We start from the raw sequence: 23,515 nt of genomic DNA, 5'->3' as shown, positions 1-23,515 counted from the left end.
TAATTAGAGTGTATAGCTAGGGCATAGTTTAGTCGAAAGCAAAAGGTACCGAACATTTGTGTGTTGGATACGCAATACATTATTCGTGCGTATCTTGATCAGAAGTTGTGATGCTCATATAGTGACACATTCTAGAATTATAAATATGCATTCGTGTATTGTTGGTTTTGTATGTATATGGAATCACACAACGCTAGTGCTCATTAGTAGTATATAATTTACGTAAAACTATTCGTACGGTTGCCGCGTACCTGATGTGTAAAATATACTCATTTTTGCAACTGATTACTTGTAATTTTATCTTGGCAAGTCATTTTGGATATGTTCACACTTTAAATCTGAGTAACATAATTCTTTCTTAATTGAAGATAACATGTACATTCACAAAGTAAAACCAAGTAACATAATTCTTTCTTAATATAAAATTATAAAGGGTACCCTAAAGATAGTCCTACAACATAAGACACATCACCCGATTTTGTTCTGGGGGGTGATAGGTCTTACAGCCTAACTAATGGTGCTGTGTAGCATATTTTGATGTCGACTAACAGTGTAACAAAAGTAAAATTTTCAGGAATATCACACACAAATGGCAACCAATAATGATGTGTCTCTACAAAGTAAAGTTATAATGTTTTTGTCAGACTTTACTTACCCTGATGTCTTTTCTCTAATAAATTTAAATTCTTACAAAAGAAATGGACCTGTTTTCAAGTTATGTTGGCCTACATATCTGTTGGCTGGAAAGCGATGAAAGCCAGGAATACCAAAATCTGGTTCAGTTGAAATATTATTCTTTAACGAAACGAATAAAAATATATTATGCCAATTGGAACTGAAAGCAATATTTCGTTTCATTCAAGAAACATATCCCTCACATGAACATACTGAAACATACTTCAGCATAAATCAACTACTGTCACATTGCAACAGATTCAAATGCATGTCAATGGAACATGAAAATGCATCCATTTGCTAGTGTCATATTTTCATTCCGCCTGGATAAAGACAGCTCAGTAAGTATATTAATTACACATAAATTAGTGGAAGAGTGTCGATATAGGCTGCCAAGTGTGTGAGATATTCATGAAGCTTTGACTACTCATTCCGATGTCAACCGAACATCGGAACATGTTATACAAGGTCGTTATTTGGGTAGTAAGACATAGCACTAAAACAAAAACAACATATTCTTTCTTACATTGTAGGACAGACCCTAAAGATAAACAGTAAGAGTTGATCCTGGGATCTTTTAAGTGACAGAAAAACATATTTCAACTCTACTACATCAATGTATGTCAAAAGTATATTTCTTGCTGTCGTTTGAGCTAAGACTATCTTTTGAAAGCAAAATTCTGCATTTGTTAAAGTAAAATTGAATTATCAAAAAGATTCTCGTGAGTAAACCATTGATTCATGGACTAACCTCTAATTGTTTGCACACCATATTTTTATTATCATAAAATAAACTGTATGTCATGGTATGAATATTGTCATTGAATGGCAACTGTGCGAATAACCTTTCTAAAATTTAGTATACGGCCACCATACAACAAAGACAGTTTGGAACAAATTCCTTTTTTATTGTGATTTTTAGTCCAGTAAATTTGCCACCAAATCTCAAATGGTATATGTGATGTATAGTTGAGTTTACACCATTTGGAATATTTTGGATGTGTCTCTGATTTGTTTATTGTCTTTTCTTTCTATTGTGAGTTGACACTTTGTTTTCTGTCAAGTGACTGTGCTTGGCTGAGATCATGGATCCCAAAATTGTTACATAAAAGCCAGACATTAAAAATATATATACAACATCTTCTATGCACTAGTTGGAGACCTTTGAGCTTATATTTAATGAATATTTATGACACTGACCTCAGCAATTCATATTTTAACTTAAACATGATGAGAAAAATAACACATGGAAAACATTGCATATATAACTTGGTGTCCTATTTTGCACAAATTAAAAGTGGATATAAGCACAAACAAGCATAATCATATTGAATATTTAATTTCATAGCATTTTTTATTGAACATTTCTGTGAAACTTGACATAAAGGAATAACTTGACATATAATGAAGATATATAATTTGACACTGTGGAACATACACAAGACTGACTTTTGGAACTTAAAAATTCTGAAAACAGTTTGTTATTTAATCTGGTCCATGCTATTTGCCAGTATTCAGTGGTCAAGTATACACATGTGAAGAAAAAAAACCAATATTATATGTTAATTAACCCAACAATAATAAATTTCAGAACTCTTGGTTCACAGAGTTTTACTTTACTTCAGAAGCACACCAGCATAGCGACGAACACTAATGACACTTGCATTACCTTCAGACCCCTTTGAACCCTATTCAGTTTATATTCAAAATGTAGCTATTGCAATGTTGTGTGACAATATTAAAAAAGGGGACATTTTGGGCATCTATAAATTGGATTCTTGGCTTCTAGAATTTCAGTCAGGGCTTGTGAGTTTTTTTTAAGTCACCAGCCAGGGGCCTGTGTCTCAAATTTTTTTCGTAGAGTACTGATATTATTTATTTGTAAGTATACAATATAAATACAATAAATGATTATGTGTACTCACAAACCAAATCTGTTTTTATCCATAATAGTTATTCCATAACAAATGTGCATCACAAAGCATCATTTCTATAATAATTATAAATAAATAATAAAAAATTGCTAGGTCTGTTTGAATCCTGAGATTTAATTTTTTGGCAGTACTTTCATACAAACTTATGAAGTAGGTGTTCTTTTCTGCAACATTCATATTTACTGGACTTGTCCAAAGGGTCTGATTTCTTGCCAACATTAAAAATGCAACATTCATATTTAATGGACTTGTCCAAAGGGTCTAATTTCTTGCCAACATTAAAAATGCAACATTCATATTTAATGGACTTGTCCAAAGGGTCTGACTTCTTGCCAACAATAAAATGCAATATTCAGACATTAAGAATTTCTAAAAAGAAACCAGTATTTACTTGTAGGCTTTAAAAGCACATGTACTTTGCTGAAAATTCACATGGATGGTCTCATAATTCTCTTGTGATTAGAATTCAGCAGGTGTGTGTACACTGAACATGTAAACTACTTGACCAATGTGGTTATATGGGAAAGCTTGCCAGTAGCTTCTCGTGGGTCAGTGGTTCTTTCGGGGGGTTTCCCGGGTTCTTCCTCCACCATTTATACTGGCCACCATGTATAGCCTATCTTATGCTGAAAACCCTATGACAGCATAAACTGTCTGAACTCAATTTGGGAGTAAATCATTCGACTGTGTGAGTTCAGAGCAAGTTCCTTAAAAAATGTTAAGTCATTCGCTAAAGAACAGGAAAAATAAATCTTTTCTTCATTTAAAAGTTTGCTATATAACTATGACTTTTCTTCACTGCAGAGCAAAAAGCATAGAGTAGACTGTTTGGTTATATTAGCCAATCTGTCTAATTTAAATGGTTTTGTTCCAATCAGTGTTAACCTGGCAGGACAGTTTCCTGTGTATATGTGAACAACTTGAGGCTGGAAAAAAAAGGGTTCAGATGAAAGGGTGGGTCACGTGTTCGACAGTGAACAAACTGCAAACAATCCGGTCCATAAACTAGTTTCACTTGGTGTGTATGATGGTTGATTGAGCAGACATAGATAATCTATTGTATTCCCTTAAAATGGTAGGTAAATTTATTGACATAAATTTGGGTAAGAAGCCTTTATAGACCACCACATTCTTTGCTTGACTTGTGAACACTAATCTTGAAGCTATTGCATTTGTTTAACTTTGGATTTAATCCTGCCCAAGGCTTCAAACTGGAACAGTAACAGTAGAAGCTTTACCTTCTGTATCCAGTTATCCATGGTAAATACCCACTAATTGAAAATTTGACTTCTATATCTTTTAAAAAACACAGCAAGAATAATTGTTAAGGAACAATGGGGTCACTTTTACAGAGTGCATAAAGAATGACTACACAACAAAGCCGTGTGTTTGTATTGAGGCTTTCTCTCTTGCTCTCTTTTTTAAAATCATTGTCCCATAATTTGAATAACCTTTGTTATGAGATTAAATTTGATAATAATTACTGCAATGATTTGATTTATCAATTCAGATGAGAATTTGTTTCTTTTGTTTGAGCAAACAATGTACACATAATGCATTGAAGATAAAGAAAGAGGACATTATTGTTGATAGTTTAATAATAATAAGATTAACACTAACAGGTTTTTTGGTCAGCTGACTTTCTTTTCAAAACTAAGCTAATGTTGGCACAAAACTTTGCACTTTTTCAGGGGGGTGAAATTACTGTAAACTCAATGAGACTTACTTCAGTTGTGCTGTATCTAAATTCATACACGATCTTTTCCCTAAAATGAGAACTTGTTACATAGTAGTTTTTATACATATAAAAAAAAATCATTAATGAACAAATATACAAACTTGCAGGAGCCACTCCATGATCATGTTATATTCAAATTCATATGCAATCTCTTCCCCAAAATCTGAATAAAATTTTTTACATTATTTCTCATACTGAGAAAAAATATTTATTTTTCATGCTTGAAAAATATTCAAAATGTTGGGAGTTACACCGTAAGTATGTCTTATCCAAATTTGTGTTATAATGGAGCATGCTATGGGGGGGGGGGTCACACTACTTGCTCAGTGGCAAGCAACAGAGGTTGATTATTTGATCTTGCTGCACAATTGACACTTGTTCAGTTAACAACCTTTAATAGATTTCACCAACTGTATGATCAAAGTATTGCTTACAGAGCCTAGGCTCAGCCTCTACAGCAATGACAAGGAAAGAGAGTCTTGGCAATATTTTTGATGACTAGACAATGATGATTTACTAGACGATGATGGAGGATTTCCGAACTTTATCAGACAATGACGATGAATTCTTGGACTTTGTACCCGATGACTTCAGGTTGTGACATTTATAGGATACTATGAGAAAAACCGTGAACTTATCTTTATTTACTTTGTTAGAAATGTGGAATTACCATATAACAGGATATTGTGATTTGGATCATTCTGAGGTATTTTTATACCCCTACGTGACCTGTAATTGAATTCCTGGATTTATCAGTTTAAATGGATTTAAAATGTCAAGCATTGTGGATTTAACTAGAAGATAATTTATGTTAATTTATTTGCGACATATTCCACTCAGTAATACAAGTGTATTTTCTTCAGGTGTTAATTTTCCTATCTTTGTAATAGTGCACTTGGACTTATTTATGTTTTTAAAATGCAACTCTGAATCACTGATAAGAAGTCATCCCGTCAGACAGATCTGGTCCCTTGAAGAGGTACATATTGCACTGTGTCTGGGTGCAAATGATGAGGAAACATAATCGCTTTTAAAGATGACGTGAGCAGCTGCCTCGCTTGGCACTCAGCATTAAGAGGTTATTGTTAGGACTGGTCATCTTGTTTCAGGATAATATGACTGGGTGGGACATGATGCTACATGTACTAGACATATGCAATATGACTAAAATTGTTAAAGCTACGTTACAAATCCTCGTCACACACACACACATTCGCTAATTTGTTATATTTTGAATAATGATTTTTGTAAGTTGATGTGAATACAAGAAAAATATTTTGCCACCAAAGAACATGGACCATTTACATATTTATAGAGTTTAGCAAGTGGGCCAGCTAATGTATAATTACTGAAATTTTGTCCATAGTCACACAGAAGGCAGTGAATTCTTGGGAACCAAAACTAAGCGTATTCAGCGTTTATGTGCAGGTTTGAAATTAAGGATAAGGTCTAAAACTTTTCAGGTCTTGAAGATGTCTGGAAAAATTGAAAACGGACCTAAAAGTCTTGAAAAAGTAGTGAATATTTATTATTACAATCATCTTAATCGCAAACTGGTAATAAGACTGGTCTTTTGCATTTGGGAAAAGTGTTAGTATATGAATCTGAAGCTCTTAGGAAGGTCTGGACATTTTTATTTTTTGGGTCATGATAAGGTCTGGAATCTTTTAAATTTTGTGGCAGGAACCCTGTAAATGTTACACGAGCAAACAAACTATGGACTTTAGAAGTTGAATTAAAAACATGAATAATCCAAGGTTAACTGCCTGGATATATAAAGTACACATATAATAAATGGTTCAGCCAGTTAGAATGTGGGTGGGGAGAGGCATGATTTTTTTTCATATTGTAGTAATGGTTAATTTCTCTTGGACATCAATCATATCATGATTAATTTTTTGCAATTCAACCAAAATTCTTTCTATTATGCAGGCTTCTTTTTAGTGAAATGTGCATCTGTGGTAGTTATGATTGTATTTATTGTAAATAAATACCCTCCATTTTTTACATTGGCTTAGTTTTAAATTTATGAACGTGGAATTTCTTATTTTCTATTTGTTTAACTTTTATATTACACATAAGCTGATTGCAGCATATTTATGAATAATGCCTTTCATATCTCCAGAAATTGCTAATCTTTTGTTTGCATAGGCTATAAAATATATCTCTAATTGCATTAATTGCTAATATAATGTGGTAGAATTTCATGTTGGCTTCAGAGGTTGTAAATCCCAATTATTTTGTATTTAATTTTGATTGTTTATATTAATTCAAATTTTGTTGTGAATACATGTATTGTCAGTGTTCATTTTGACTATTGCTGTAATGCTGGCTCATTTGACTTTCTATCTAATTCGTTTGACTTTCAGTCTAATTCGTTTGACTTTCAGTCTAATTCGTTTGACTTTCTATCTAATTCGTTTGACTTTCAGTCTAATTCGTTTGACTTTCAGTCTAATTCATTTGACTTTCAGTCTAATTCATTTCTGAAGCTTTAAGTTCATATATGTTAATTATGACCAGATTTGATTATAGATAAAAAGAAAAAAAGAAAAGCATACCTACAGTAGATTAATAACCTAATTATGTAAATTCTTGTTTAATGCAGAATGAATTGCTAAGAAGAAATTTACTTTTGTATTTATTCTGAACAATATTGATACCATGGCAGCCGTTTTGAAAATGTGTTATGATGTCTAGTTGGTCCTAAATAAAAATGGTGCCAATTTGATGTCCAATATGGTCACCACAGCCCCCATCTATGGGATGTGCTGGCATCCATCCATTAAATGGCATCTGCCCATTAGAACAACTCCTCCTAAACTAATTGGAGAATTGCCATGAAACTTTACACACACATTCATTTCATTGTCTTGTTGGTTTTAAATGAAAATGGTGCTGCTTGCACAACCAATAAGACTGCCATGGTGGTCATCTTGAAATTCTTGTTATTGGTACTTTTACAGAATGGAGGGTGATATCAACATTGAATTTTCACTAAAAGACTTCTTATGATGTCTAGTTGGTTGTCAATCAAAATAGTGCTGATATCCAGTGTGGCTACAGATGTCTTGAAAATCTACTCCTGAATGGCTGGTCGTGTAAAAAATACGGGGTTTTAACAACAAGCCTTTTTGTGATGTGATTGGTCCCTAATAAAAGTGTTGATCTGATACCCAGTATGGTTGCCAATGGCAGCCATCTTGTAAATCTTGTTATTGCAACTCCTGAACAGAAAGTACTATTGAGCTGGGGTTTCCACCAAAAGATTTCTTCTGATGTCTAGTTGGTCACAAATGAAAATAATCCCAATCTGACATCCAATATGGCCACCACAAAATATGTCATTAATATTCCTCCTTGAGTGGGTGGTCATGTATATATAGATCCTTGGTCAAAACTATCATGTCATTTAGAACAATAATTTCCATGGCAATGTGACTTGCATTATGTTGGAATGAAGTCTCCTTATCTTGATTAATGTCATTGTCTTCCACATTTCGATGTAAGGGTTTACATGGTGTTGGGGATAGGTAGGTTTATGTATTTAGGCACTGTGTTGCTTGTGTCTGCCTGTGCATGTGAAGGTGGCTCATACTTGGAATTTCGTTATCATGATAAGAGGCATTGTTTTTCTTCACTATGATGAATTGTATTTGTGTGTTTGGGTCTGCCAGGGCTAGGGGAGAGGGAGGTGCTAATTATTTAGCCACTGTGTGTTTTGGGTCTACTTAAGCAAGTGATTTTTATTAAGAAAATGAATTTTGGCTTTGTTTAGCAGGTAATGCAGGGATAAGAGGTTATGGTTCGGGTTGTGGATGCCAGTGGTGACACAGTGCTAGTGTTGCTTATGGATGCCAGTGGTGACACAGTGATATGTTGCTTATATTTTCACATTGTTTAATTAATTTATTTTGGGAGACTCATGTTTTTACCTGAAAAAAAAAAAAATTTTGGCAAACCACATTATAGACATCTTATTGCCTATCACCTGACTCAAGTTGTGACATGGCTAGTTACATCAGAAGTTAAGCATTAATCAGCTTCAATAAATATTATATTTTTGTCAGAACCATCATCCTTTGGTATACTTTTCCAGCTGGTGACCTTGAAACTCCATAGTATCTTTAAAGCAGAAAACTCATTTAGTCATGTACCAGTAACTAGATTAGTCAGTCTTCATCAGTCTCAGTATGTTTTTGTCCGCCATTGTGCAGACTTGAAAGTTTCATTATTGAAAGGATGGAAGCAATTTTAGAACCACCAACCACAGCTTTTGTCCTTGTACTTTTGTCTTTTTCATTTTCTCTTTTTTTATGTTCTAGTGTTATGTACTTTTCATATGTATTATTTGTTGGCTTTTCTTATTTATTAAAAAAACAAGTTTACTTTTGTACCTGAGCTGGGACATTTATTATGTAAACAACAGAATACGTAGATAAAATTTTCTCTATGATTTAGGATTAAATATTATGATCATTGTTTATGTAAACATGTTTGCCTGAATTTTAGTTAAAAGATAGTCTTGATTCTTGCCATAGAATCTTCTAGAATGGAAAATTCCATTAAGTGACAGTATTTCCAGAAAATGGTAATTACAGTTTAGGTCAGATACAGGGGAAAATAATCTTGCTTATCTAAAAATTATTCATATCTGAAGCAGAATCAATCATGCATATGGGGGCAACTAGATAAAAGGAAACCCACTTTTCAAATTAGTTGCACAGACACTAAGAAAGTAACTGTTTAAGATGTTAAAAAGAACCATTTAAGAGAAACTGTTTCTTTATTATTCAATGAAAGTTCACTATATTGTGTAATGAATTCCAGTTTTAAATATAAAACCTGAGTGGCATCAGACTAATCACCTTGGACTATTCATTTGCGACAGGGTAGATAAGTGTTAACAATTAGGGAGCATTCAATTTTATTGTTTGCAAGTTAATAATTGACAATGCAACAAGAATTTATTCAGTAAATTACAATTTCTGTTGCATACAGTTTACATGCAAGTTTGTATTCATCAATATTTCAATATTCAAAATTATAACGTTTATCTTTTTGTCACAACAGGCAGGTCAAAATGTCTGCTGAGGAGAAAATAACTCTAACAGATGCCCTTCAGAATGTGGATGTGTTGGATGAGCTCCCCTTGCCTGACCAACAGCCTTGTATTGAGGCATTATCCCTATCCATACATTATCAGTCCAATTTTGACACCAACTTTGAGGACAGGGGTGCCTTTGTGACTGGAGTTGCCAAGTACAATGAAGAAGCCACAGTGCATGCAGAAATGGTTGGTTTCATTTCCGCAGTGTTTAGTTTTTTTTAGCTCTATTAGTTATAGACCAGTAGAGCTTATGGGATGGTTTGTTGTCTGTCTGATCATAGACATAAGTTTGTTATCGATTTTCCACCTGGAGAACTGCCATTAAACTTTACTTACAAATTTATCCTATGGTCTGGTTGGTCCTAAATAAAAATGGTGTCCATTTTGAAACTCCCATTATCACAACTAATCCTGAATGAAAAGTAATACTGACATAAGGTTTTCACCAGAAGGTTTCTTATGATATTGGAACTAAACAAAAATGATGCCACTCACACATCCAATTGGCCACCATAGTGGTCATCTTGAAAATCTTGTTATTCCTACTCCTCCTGAATGGATGCTCATAGCAACATGGAAAGTTTACAAAAATGCTTCATTTGAGATATAGTTGGTCCTAAATGAAAATGGTGCTGTTCAGACATCAAGTACAGCTGCCACATTGTCCACCTTGAAAATCTTATCACTACTTGACTTTCAGTATGGTTGCAACAGTTGTTCTCTGAAAATGTTATTATTGCTGCTTCTCCTAGATGGTCATTAGTATCAACATTTTGCATTCATGAAAAGACCTTTTATAATGTCTTGTTTGTCTTAAATTGAAATGGTGCAAATCTGATATTCATTTTGGCCACTATGACAGCTACATTAATAATCTTGTTTGACCTCGAAAATGGAAAGTCATATCAATATTGGTTTTGATGTTGATCCTAATCGAAAATGGTGCTGAGCTGACATCTAAAATGTCCATCATGAAGGTCGTCTTGCTAATTGTGTTGTCACTGTTCCTGTTAAATGAAAAGTTAGCTTGATATGATGTGTTCATCAGAAGATGCCTTTCAGTGTCTGGTTGGTCCTAAATGAAAATGATTTCAACTGGCCCTCAATCATGAAAATATTGTGATTCCTTCTTGTCCCAAATGGATGGCTATATAAGTAAGGTGTTATCAGATAACATCTTGTGTTATCTAGCTGGTCCTAAATGAATCTGGCACCAAATGTACACCCATTATGGCTGTTATGATGGCTTTCTAGAAAGTCTTGCTATCATCACTGCCTCTGAATGGATGCACATGTTGACATAAGGTTTCACCAAAAGACTTCTTATGATGTCTTGTTATGATGGCTTTCTTGAAAGTCTTGCTGTCACCACTGCCCCTGAATGGATGCAAATGTTGACATAAGGTTTCACCAAAAGACTTCTTATATCTTGTTGGATCTGAATGAAATGCTGTTCTGATATAAAATATGTCAACCACATCAGCTGATTTCAAATTCTTATTATTACTGAAAACTATCAAAGATAGTTTCAACACTCAGTAGTTTAAAGAAGATGTCTTATCTTGAATTCGTGGACATTTTTGGCAGATTTAGGTCAAAGTAAATCTCACATAAAATAAAAGCATTTTAAAGTAATTACCACATACAAACACACCCATACATAAACACATTGGGAGATATGCACATACATAAGAGGACACATATCAGGGTTCTCAGTAGATTTCCAAACTGAAGAGTCGATTGACCCTTGACCCCAAAATCTAAGGATTCAAAATGAAAATTTCAAGAGTCAAAACTTAAATGTCAAGAGTCAATTCTTATGGACAGTCCTGAGCCCATATCTGTGATTCCTCGTTATTGGTGGAAACAGATACTGTTTAAGATTTATTGTCTCGTGCTGAATAATGAGAAATACCTGTTCATTACTTTGTAAGAAATATGCAGTCTCATTTTTGTAAAAGTGTTTCTTTTTCTAACTGTGTTACTCTGTGTATATTTTGTATATGAAACAGACAGAGGATTATTTTATGGCCTACTTTATTATATTTTCAACATTTCATCATATTCTATTATCAACTGCTGAATCATTTTATATGCAAAAATATACCCAAACAACTATGAAGGTTATATATTATTCAGATGTCAGTGATGTACATCACATCAGAATTGTCAGTTCACTTTTCCACTCGTCCTTAAACTTTCTGACAAATTTCGGAGATTGGCTCATCTTCTCCCCAGAACTGACAAATTTAAGAGAAATTCTAGTACTGATAAATTCATCAGTGGATTCAGTAATCAGAAGAGTAGCATTCCTTTCACAAGCTGCACTCCTTTTTTGCAAATCGGAATGATGCAATTGTGGCTTTTACATTTATATAGTGATAAAAACTCTTTGGAGTCTCAGGGTCAGACAGTTCATCACTGCCAGGTCATTTACGAGACAGAGACATAAGAAAATATACTTCTTTGTGCCATTGTGATTTTAAAGTTCAGATGTATGCTCTGAATGTTATGTTGGTTTAATTTTTTCTGAATGATCCATTAATTATAATGTTTGAGCTTTTAAATGTTTGTCGATTTAAGCAAATTAATCACCAATAAAACACAATCCCACTCCAAAAACTGCCATAGCGAGAAGTCATATATTACCATTTTGTCTAACTGATTATAATTTAAAGTTCAATCAAACCAATGCTGATATTTTATCAGAAATTAATCCAGCAAAGTCATAAATGATTCCGAACTTTTAAACATCCTGCTAAATGAAGCAACTTGCCAAGAAAACAATTTAAGTTGGTCCACTTCCGTTGACAACCAGCTTCATAAACTTAAACATAATCTCAAAACAATCCAACGTACGTCATTTGAATCTAAGCCTGACCTCAGTGAACTGTTAGCCGCACCCAGTTCATGTATATCTTCCATTGGTGTGATATTACTGGCCATCAAGATCTCAACTGATGTCAAGCAGATGTCAATCAGTGCATCCTACAGTAAATTTGTTATAGACAGTAATAAATTATGCTGGAAGTTACGGTAATTAAGATTAATGTTCTTGCCCAAATATCTGCGCATCAAAAATGGGTAATTTTTTAATTCCAGGTGTCAAAACCCTTTGGGTACGCGTATGTTGAAAACACTGCATATATATACACATGAGGACACATGTACATAAACACGGGGTCACACACACACACACACACACACACACACACACACACACACATATATATATATATATATATATATATACACACACACATTGGGAAACATGTTTATATACATTGCAATATCTCACAAAAGAAGTTAAAATTCAGGGATTATTTTTGAACTGAAAGATTGGGTGGGAAGTAAGACCCTTGATTTGACCCCCAAATAAGAGGAGAATGTTAATATACAGAAAATAAACAAAGGACATGACAACATGATGCATGATTTTTGTGTATTTGGTTGACATTTTTGGCATGGCCTTTTTTTCTTTAGGAATTATATCAACATTACCTAGAGTGAAACAGTAGTGTTATAACAACTATATAACATCTTGTTTCTAAAGCATTAAGGTATTTCATATTTATTGTCTTGCCAGTATCATAGCTGGAATTTACATATCTTTCAGAGGCAGTAGCAGTGTAGTGTAATCACAGTGCTGAGATGTACATGTCACACTTGACCAGCAGTATTGTCAGTTTTGTAACAATGTCAAGATGTACATGTCACTCTTGGCCAGCAGTATTGTCAGTTTTGTAAGAATGTCAAGATGTACATGTCACTCTTGGTCAGCAGTATTGTCATTCTTGTAACAGTGTCAAGATGTACATGTCACTCTTGACCAGCAGTATTGTCAGTCTTGTAACAATGTCAAGATGTACATGTCACTCTTGGCCAGCAGTATTGTCAGTCTTGTAACATTGTCAAGATGTACATGTCACTCTTGACCAGCAGTATTGCCAGTTTTATAACAATGTCAAGATGTACATGTCACTCTTGGTCAGCAGTATTGTCAGTCTTGTAACAATGTCAAGATGTACATGTCACTCTTGGCCAGCAGTATTGTCAGTCTTGTAACAGTGTCAAGATATACATGTCACTCTTGACCAGCAGTATTGTCAGTCTTGTAACAATGACAAGACGTATTTATCACTTATATCAGCAGTGTCATTGTTGTCATGCCAAGATGTACATGTCACTCGTAGGCAGCAAGTGTTAGTGTTGTCATGCCAAGATGTACATGTCACTTGTAGGCAGCAAGTGTCAGTGTTGTCACAAGCTAAGTTACATGTCACACTTGGACAAGAGTCACTCTTAGGCAGCAACAGAATTAATGTATTTTCTCAATATCAAGATGTACAGGGTCTTTTTAGGCAGCAGCACTGTTAGTGTCATTAATATGCCAAGATTTACTTTTCATTCAATAGGTGGCAGCACTGTTTTAGCACAGTGCTGAGATGAACATATCACTCTGAGGCAGCAACAGTGTCTTTGTTATCACGGTTGTATTAATTTGTGCAAATATATTTGCTTTTGTTATATCTTGGGCAGTCAAGAAACTGCATGGATACACTGCATTCACCTTGAGGAGTGCCAGTCATTGAGATCAAAAGAAGGGCACAGTGATGTGTTTTTCATGCTCCAGTGACATTGGTGTTTAGGGTTATCGACTGATAGAGATGGTGAACCAATATTCTTTGGAATTCTTTTCTTTTCATACTTTATAATTTATGTATATATTGTCTTACAGAACAAACTTTTAGAGGAGGGGCAGGAGTATGCTGTTACATTGTACACATGGAGGTGTTGTTCAAGGGCTCTTCCACAGGTATGCAAGTCTGATTTGTAACAGTCCATCATATGTCATACACATGTAATGTCATGGTTTTTTAATTTTTGATTTTGCATCCCAAGGTGTGCGAGTGATTTTACATAATTTTAAAAATAACTTCTGAATTGTCTCGTTTTCTGAAAATTGTGATCAGTGATCCAAGCATCAACCCATGTTAGTTTGGGACCCCATTGGTTCTACCCTGGTTTCTTTCCCTACTCCTGGGAATATAGGTGTGGGTCATTATGTTGAAACTTGTGATCCTTACTCTATGATCACATGTATTCCTACTTGATATAATAAGACAGATTTTTATGTGCAGTTGACATTGATTACAGCGTCCATTTCTGCTCCAGGAACATAGAACATGTGTAGTAAAACTATTGATATTCCCACCCCATAGACCTCTCTGATAGCCTCATGGTTAGAGCATCAGCCTCAGATGTGGGAGGTCATGGGTTCGATTCCAGACTGAGTCTTACCAAAGACTTATAAAAATGGTACTAACAGCTGCCTCGCTTCACGCTCAGCATTAAGAGGTTAGTGTTAGGACTGGTCGGCCTGATGTCAGGATAATGTGACTTAGTGGAACATCATGCTACATGTCTGTGGCATGATGCCCCAGTGCTTGACATCACTATAAACTGCCACAATGCAGACATCGTAGCAATATGACTGAAGAATTGTTAAAGCTATGTTTAAAATCCAAATCACACACACACACACACCCTTAGCATTGTTTATAGTTACTGGGCATGAGTTTATCCAGACCTTATTCAGCTGAATTAGCAGTTTATCCAAACTCTCTTCAACTGATTTAACATTTTATCCAGACCCTCATTCAACTGAGTTTTGCAGCTTATCTAGACCCTTATTCAGCTGAGTTAGCAGTTTATCCTAACTCTTTCAACTGAGTTAGCAGTTTATCCAGACCATCATTCAGCTGAGTTAGCAATTTATCCAAACTCTCTTTTGACCAAGTTAGCAGTTCATCTTAACTTTCTTTCAACTAAGTAGTTTGTCCAAACCCTCATTTAACTGAGTTAGTAGTTTATCCAGACCCTCATTCACCTGAGTTAGTAGTTTATCCAGACCATCATTCACCTGAGTTAGCAGTTTATCCAAACTCTCTTTCAGCTGAGTTAGTAGTTTATCCAAACTCTTATTCATTTGAGCTATTGGTTTATCTAGACCATCATTCAGCTGAGTTAGCACTTTATCCAAACTCCCTTTCAACTGTAAATATGTCCCTGCAAATTAGATATTACTTTCTTGTTTACCTGCACTTGTAAAGACTGTTCATTTTCCCAATGAAGTTTAAATGTATAATGTCCTGTATTATTTAAAACCAAATATTAGTCCATAATATTATGCCACCAGTATTTGCATTTGAACTATGTACAGTGAGCTTTACAGAACATCAAGCTTACACACACACACACACACACACACACACACACACACACATAGAGAGAGAGAGAGAAAGATAGAGTGGTTGGGTGAATGTAGTGATACCCATGGCTGCCATAGTGCATGACATCCAATCCTGTCACATTCCATTTGTCATGAATTTGGTTTCCACTATTAAAAAAACTTTTGAATTAATGTATGGATTCAGACTGTTAGATACATAACTTTACGGGGCCCCAAGTTTTCTAAGGCGCTGTCAGTTACGGATCACTGCTGTGTCATCTATGTCTGTGTGGGTTCAAGTCTCAGAATTGGCCAATGCGGGTATGTGAGAAAGCTTGCCAGTAGCTTCTCGAGGGTCAGTGGTTCTTTCCGGGGATTTTCCGGGTTCTTCCTCCACCATTAATACTGGCCGCCATGTATAGCCTATCGTGTGCTGAAAAATGGTGTTAAACCCAACAACAACAACATAACTTTACATTTACAAGACCATGATCAAGCTCAATTTTCACCTTTTTATGACAGAAATTAATAGAGCTATGGCTGATATATCATATAGACTTTGAACTTCAACATGTTGGCAGGGTCTTCCATGTAATATGGTAACACATTCAGCTTTGATCATGGAATCAAAGATGAGTCCTTTCATTTATATTTTCATGTTACAGAAAGGAATGCTCTGTGATTCTGAGTTGGATTCTAGATATCATCTTGCAACCCTTAGAAAGCATGATAGTTTTTTAACATTTGATTTGTCTGAAGAAAGGAAAATGCAGATTTTTAAAAATTGGATCCGTTTCACAATAGATAATCATCCTGTTTATTTACAGTTAGTATGAGATTTTCTTACAACAAGTGGTTAGTAATTCAGTCTGATACAGTATTGTTGATATTTATTTCTTACATGGAGTGGTTGCTAATTCAGTCTGATACAGTATTGTTGAGACTTATTTCTTACATCAAGTGGTTGGTAATTCAGTCTGATACAGTATTGTTGATACTTATTTCTTACATGAAGTGGTTGGTAATTGTGTCTGATATGGTATTGTTGATACTTATTTCTTACATCAAGTGGTTGGTAATTCTGTCAGATACAGTATTGTTGATACTTATTTCTTACATCAAGTGGTTGATAATTCTGTCTGATACAGTATTGTTGAGATTTATTTCTTACATCAAGTGTTTGATAATTCTGTCAGATACAGTATTGTGGATACTATTTTTTTTACATTAAGTGGTTGGGTAATTCTGAATGATACATTATTGTTAATACTTATTTTGCATGCATACTTTTCTCTGTAAAAGTTGTTTCAAAGTAGTAGATTTGATATTAATGACTTTTGACTAAAGACTTACATGAATTTGCATCTCCGAATTCAGATTTTACTTTTGTAAAGATATACAAATATAAAAGAACTTCACTAGTTTGCATTTATCTATCTACTTGCAGATAAAAAGCAATGAGCAAGAGAATCGAGTTGAAATATACCAGAAGATTGTTGAAGTTTTGGATCCACAAGTGACAAAGCTGAAAGATTTCATGAAATTCCATGTAAGTTAGCAAGAATTTATTGTCTAGCTGTCCAGAAAAGTTAAAACACTGCAATGCAAGAAGAATTTTCTTTTATACAACCTAAGTGTTAAAAATGTTAGGGTGGAGAAGAGGCAGTTCTGTTACTCCCATCTGGCCCTGATAAATGGTCTTTGCTTATGTTTGCATGTAAATTTAAACAACAAGCACGTTAGGCCTTAATGAGAAAGGTGCTGATCTGGCAATCAGTACCATAGCAGTTGTGTTTAAAATCATACTATTGCTACTCCTTTGTTCAAAATTAGAAAGTTTACGATTCTCCAGTAATTCCATCATAGTGGTCATATTGAAAATTCAGTTATTACTAATTCTTCCAGGTGGGTGATCATATGAACGCTGGGATTTTCATCAAAAGACTTAATATGATGTTTGTTTGGTAATAAATGAAAACTGCTGATCTGACATCCAGCATAGCCACCACAGCAGTCAATATGAGTCTTTTTATTGCTACTCCTCCTAAATTGATGGTGATATTTACATGGGGTTTTCACTAAAAGATATTATATGATGTCTAGTTTGTTCTGAATGAAAATGGTGCCAATCTGACATTGAGTATGGCCATCATAGCAGCTGATTTGGAAATCTTGTTGTACCTAAAGACTGTGAGAGATGGTTTGGACATACGTCAATTAAAGAAACATTCTCGTTTCAAATTCTTGGAATTCTTTTGGCAAGTATAGTGTCAGTCCCGTCAGTTGGATTGTAGAATAGACCTGATCCACCCTCATGAATTTTGTAAGAGATGGCTAATGCTGACAATCTTTATGCATAATAATGCATGCTCTGATAATGTTCCATATGAGAAAGTCTTGGATTTTTTAAAGAATGGTATTGATATCCCAAAGAAAATTCAACTTTGTGTTTTAGCATTCTACTCTCTTTTTTGTCTTTATGTTTGTTTTTGACTTTTTTAGGATGCCTAAATTTACTTGGCGTCATATGGTCAGGATTATGGTAATGTGCCATTAAAAACAATCCATCCATCCATCCATCCATTCAAACATGTGGTCATAGATCTAATAAAATGGCTAATTTAGTCCTGTCATTGGTAATCAATTTATTTCATTTCATTGTAATTCTTGGATCATAAGAACAACTGATATTATAGTTTCACATTGAAAATATCTTGATGAAATGTTTTGTGGTATATGATAACAATCTTAATTATAAAATGGCTCAACTCTTTACCTTCTGCAAGTACTTACTGCCCTGTCTACCAAGCCTGATTAGCAGCCTGCCTTCTAGCAGCTGTTTCTAGGCTGAACCCCAGAGCATCATAATGGCTACCTGCGTGAGAGCTTCTTGAGTTAGTGAACATGCTATCTACATTTTCTGTATCAGTCTTGTCCCATGCAAACTATGTAATTTAATGAGAACTAAAATTTTAAACACTTACCAAGTTTTGTGCTACTCATTTCCACCAACAAGTACATATAATCCACAGGAATCAATGTTTATATTCACATATTCATAATAACAAATATACCTCGTGATATGTGTTATGTTTATAATGTATCTTAGACTACTTTTCTCACCACTATTTTGCACAACTGGTATATTTCTTCAGGGAAGAACTGTAAACAGAAATCTATCTCCCTTGCATTTCATTAAAAATAAAGTAGTCCACATGGTCCAACGTGTTCCAACCATTAAAGATCGTTGCGCGTTTCTTTCTCAGATTCAGATTAATCTGAAATGTCAGGTGTCGATACAGGACTTATACTAATGTCTGATCCTTCGTCTTTAATTGGATCATTAAAGGCAATGTCATCAATTTCAAAACTTTCGTTTTAATCATTGTCTAAATATGTGAGTGTTGCCATTTTGTTTCACTTTGATAACTGACCTCGTTTTCAAAGGAAATTCCCGCTTATATGCTGTAGACTACTAACAGAACACTTTCTTCATTTTATGTAAGGACTATTATCATTGACTAAATGTTGTTAAAAAGACCAGATGTTTATGATTTCATCCAATGCAAACCTTTAATACGAAACTTATATGTGTCTCTGGAGTTTCCCAACTCTTGGTCAGCAATGCATGTATGAGCCAACCAGGACAGAGAGTATTATTAGCAGCTTGTATGTGCATCTCTGGGGTTACAAAACTATTTTTAGTGTTGCATATATGCATTAGCAGAAGGTAAAGAGTTAATATAAGATGACCTCATCTGTAAGGTCTAGAACTTGTTGGGTCCCTTGAGTAGCACTATAATGTTGGATAAATATACTTTCTGATTCAGAAAAGGGCAATAGAACGATTTTGTTCAGAGGTGAAGAGGCTTTGTCACAAAGAAAAGAAAAATGACTTTGTATCAGAGGCCTACCTTCTGACTCTGGGCAAGTTCATCAATATGTTTGCTGAGTTGGATGAGTTGAAGAACATGAAGGCAGGTGTCAGGAATGATTACTCTGCCTACAGAAGGTATGTACTTGTGTAGTTATCATCAATTACTTAAATTGTAGAAACTCATTTGCAGTTGATATGTTGTGTGTATATGTTGCTTAAACATGAATGAAAATATATTGTTGAAATAGAATTGTAAATTGCTTGAACATTGTTATGTTAGTTAATTGGAAAAAAAATTATGTGTTTTGTGAAATGCATTAATTTTGTTGGTACATTCTGTTTTTTTGTAATTTCAAAAATGATAAGTATATTTTTCTTCTGTCTGCAGAGAATATAGTGAAAAAAGTGACACAGCAGTGATATTTTTGCCCATCTTTTTTTTAGTCCATTATATCAAAATGTACATTAAAAGTTAAAGAAAAAATGTTTTGCCATTTAGTTTTCAAAGGGACAAGAATAATATTACTGATTGGACTAAAAGGTAAAAGGTCAAAGCACAGGTCTTTCAAAATATCAGATCTAGCAGGGCAGAAAAGATTCCAAACTTAATGTCCATAAACAAGCTTTTAATGAAATTTGCAGAAAATCAGGGTTTTCCTTTATAATTTGCACAACATTCTTGGGAAGTAGGAAGAAAGTTATTTTCCTGAGCAACATGTTCAACTTTACCTTGGTGGTTGGACAATGGATTGTTTCCCTCTCTGCATATTTTGGTCAATAAAAATCCAAGTTAGCAAAGTTGCACAAGAACTGTGTATGTTGGAAGATTTGTTTAAAAAAGTGTCCATATAGTCGAGTTCTTAACAAAGGTTAATTGCATAAAAATGGTTATTCGTGGAAAGATCAATACAGCATTGTGGATGATACTTATGGTAAAGCATTAAAAATGACATTTCAGTCTCCATCCTTGACTAAAATGATTCCCATATACACTTTAATGCCCTTCCTTATAACTATTCCTGTGTACACTGTAGTACCCTTCATTATAATGATTCCTGTGTGTACTTTAATGCCCTTCCTTATAACTATTCCTGTGTACACTGTAGTGCCCTTCATTATAATGATTCCTGTGTGTACTTTAATGCCCTTCCTTATAACTATTCCTGTGTACACTGTAGTGCCCTTCATTATAATGATTCATATGTGTACTTTAATGCCCTTCATTATAACAGTTCCTGGATACACTGTAATGCCCTTCATTATAATGATTCCTGTGTACACTGTAGTGCCCTTCATTATAATGATTCCTGTGTGTACTTTAAGGCCCTTCATTATGATTCCTGTGTACACTGTAATGCCCTTTATTATAATAATTCCTGTGTGTACTTTATTGCCCTTCATTATAACGATTCCTGTGTGTACTTTATTTTTTTTATTTTTTTTTTTTGAGGGTTCTCTCTCCTTTTGATCTTCACAGACCATTTAGGGAGGCCCTCCTGCCCTACATGTTTTGATTGGTATTATGTATGTTTAGCTATCGTGTAATTGCTTTTTTGACTGTATTTTTTTTTTTTTGTATTATAAATATATTTTATCCATATTTTTTTTAATGTATTCATCGTAGCTGAACCAAGGTTTTTCTTCTGTCCTTTTTTCCTCTTGTTGTCTTTTTCTCCTTTCTTGTCTTTTCGCTTTCGTCATTTCCCTAAGTGCTTTCCTTACATCTAGGCTTGTTTCCCGTTTCTCCTTAGTGGAATTTTTGTTTTTGGATGCTTCCTCCATTGTTTATAGCGATTCTGAATCTTCGTTTGAATTTTGCTGTGGTATCTTGTTTATTTGGGTTATTTCTAATAGTCTGGGTGTTTGTGTTTTCTGAATCTGTTGTAATTTGAAAACTGTAATTTCTGAGTCATTTTCTTGTAGTAGTGGCTCATAAAGCCGTTGTGATTGTATTGGTATCACTTCTTTTTCTTGTAGACTTCGTTTTGTTTGTTGTTGTTGTAGTTTGTTTTCTAGTTGTTGCCTTTGTTGTTGTTGTTGCCCAGTTTTAATATCTTGTTGGATTAGCATGCTATTTTCTTGTTGACCTTCTTGTATCTGCATTTGTATTTGTTGTTGTTTTTGTTTACATCCCTGTAATTCGTTTTCAACTGGAAGCTGGTCTCGAGTCTGTTGGTGTTGTTGTTGTTGACTTTTATTCTCTTGCTGGTCTATGTTTTCTAGTTGCTGTTGTTTTATTTTCTTTTGTTGTTCTTCTTGTCTATTTTCCATCACCTGTTGTTGCTGACTGTTGGTATCTTTGTTTGTTGTTGTTATTGTTGTTGTTGCCTTTCATGTCCTTGTTGTTCATTTCCTCGTGTCTGTTTTGGTTGTTGCAGTTGAACATTTTGCCCTTGTTTTTTGTTTGCAATTTCTTTCTGTAGTTTAGTTTCTCTCTCTTGTTGTTGTTGTTGTATTTGTTCTATCCTTTGCTTTTTTGCTGCTTGTTTCGGTATTTCCTGTTCTTGTATTTGTTGTCCCTGTTCTTGTAACTGCTGTTGTTGTTGTTGCTGCTGCTCATCTTGTGTTCTTGGTTGTTGTTGTTGTTGTTGTTGTTGTTGTGGCTGCATATTTCCTTTTACTATTTGTCTGCTGTTTGTTTTTGTTGATGTCATTGTTGGTCCTATATTTTCCGAATTCTGGGGACATTTGAATGGTGTGTGACCTGTATTCCCACATCTATTGCATGTTCTGTCAAATATGCATCCTTTATACCACGTCTTTGCTAAGAATCCGAATATGTAAAAGGCTCTCTTTACTTTCTTCATATTACTTCTTTCAATTTCTAATATCCGTGTTGCTTCTAAAATTGATGTTGTTTCTATCGTTCTATTCCTTGCTGAGCTAACAGGAATATTGAATTTTTCCTCAAAGCGCTTAACTATTTCTTCTATTGGAATTTCCAGCGGGATGTCTGTAACATGTAATTCTCCTGTTCGTTTTTTTATCTCCCTTAGCAGTGGTTCTGGTTCCTTTATTGTCACTCTTTCTTTCCCAATACGCATTTCTCCATATGGTAAAATTGGTTTCTTCCCTTTCGGTCTTACTATGTAGTCTTTGTATCCATTAGGGTTTATGGAGTATACTCTATTCATACATTCTGGGTTGGCTATTTTCATGGCTGTCATTACCGTGGTTAGACTAGGTATATTTTCCCTTTGTATGTGCCTCATATCTATTTCTTGTGTTCCTTCCCTGTATTTACATTGTAGGTAGCTTCTTTCATGCATCACTATTCTTTCCAGCTTGAAGAATTTCTCAAGGTAATTGACTTCTCTTCTAGTTGCCATATTGCCTCGTGTTGCACGTGTTCTGGTTTCGATTTCTTGTTTTTCCATGTTGAGTTCCATTTGTTATTTCGTTTCATTTTGATTTGTTATTTTGTATAAGTTGATTCTTTCTTACTCTTTAAGAGATTTGGAGTCCATAATGGACAGTATAGATAGTCCTGTGGGGGAATCCAGTGCTTCTAAACTGTTTGCTTTGTCCTTGCCATTTTCAGAACGATAACAGAACAGACTGTACTTCTCAAGAAGGAGTATAAGAATGTGTCTTTATTGCCCTTCATTATAACTATCCCTGTGTACACTGTAATACTCTTCATTACAATGATTCATGTGTAGACTGAGATACCATTCTTTACAGTGATTCCTGTATAGACTGAGATACCATTCTTTACAGTGATTCCTGTGTAGACTGAGATACCATTCTTTACAGTGATTCCTGTGTACGTTTAGATACCAATAATAGGGTTACCTGCTGTGACAAATAGTAGGTTTACCTGCTGTTACAAAAAGTAGGGTTACCTGCTGTTACAAATAGTAGGTTTACCTGCTGTTACAAATAGGAGGTTTACCTACTGTTGCAAATAGTAGGGTTACCTGCTGATACAAAAAGTAGAGTGACCTGC

The 23,515-nt window shown here is 34.5% G+C and overlaps 1 protein-coding gene across 1 annotated transcript in view; it reads left to right on the top strand.

Moving 5' to 3' along the window:
- The window catches only part of LOC149796740 (cytoplasmic FMR1-interacting protein 1 homolog), a 123,931-nt gene that overhangs the window by 274 nt on the left and 100,142 nt on the right, over nucleotides 1-23,515 (top strand). Inside the window, exons 2-5 of the mRNA XM_089961388.1 lie at nucleotides 9,421-9,643; nucleotides 14,196-14,273; nucleotides 17,137-17,238; nucleotides 19,520-19,701. Coding sequence (XP_089817514.1) covers nucleotides 9,431-9,643; nucleotides 14,196-14,273; nucleotides 17,137-17,238; nucleotides 19,520-19,701 — 575 coding nt within the window. The 5' untranslated portion in view covers nucleotides 9,421-9,430. The remainder of the gene's footprint in view (nucleotides 1-9,420; nucleotides 9,644-14,195; nucleotides 14,274-17,136; nucleotides 17,239-19,519; nucleotides 19,702-23,515) is intronic.

The sequence above is a fragment of the Sinohyriopsis cumingii genome, chromosome 6, assembly GCF_028554795.1.
Source record: "Sinohyriopsis cumingii isolate HCF-2022 chromosome 6, ASM2855479v2, whole genome shotgun sequence".
Classification (NCBI taxonomy): Eukaryota; Metazoa; Mollusca; class Bivalvia; order Unionida; family Unionidae; genus Sinohyriopsis; species Sinohyriopsis cumingii.
Note: the sequence above shows the minus strand (reverse complement) of the source record. Positions and strands in the feature narration are given on the sequence as shown.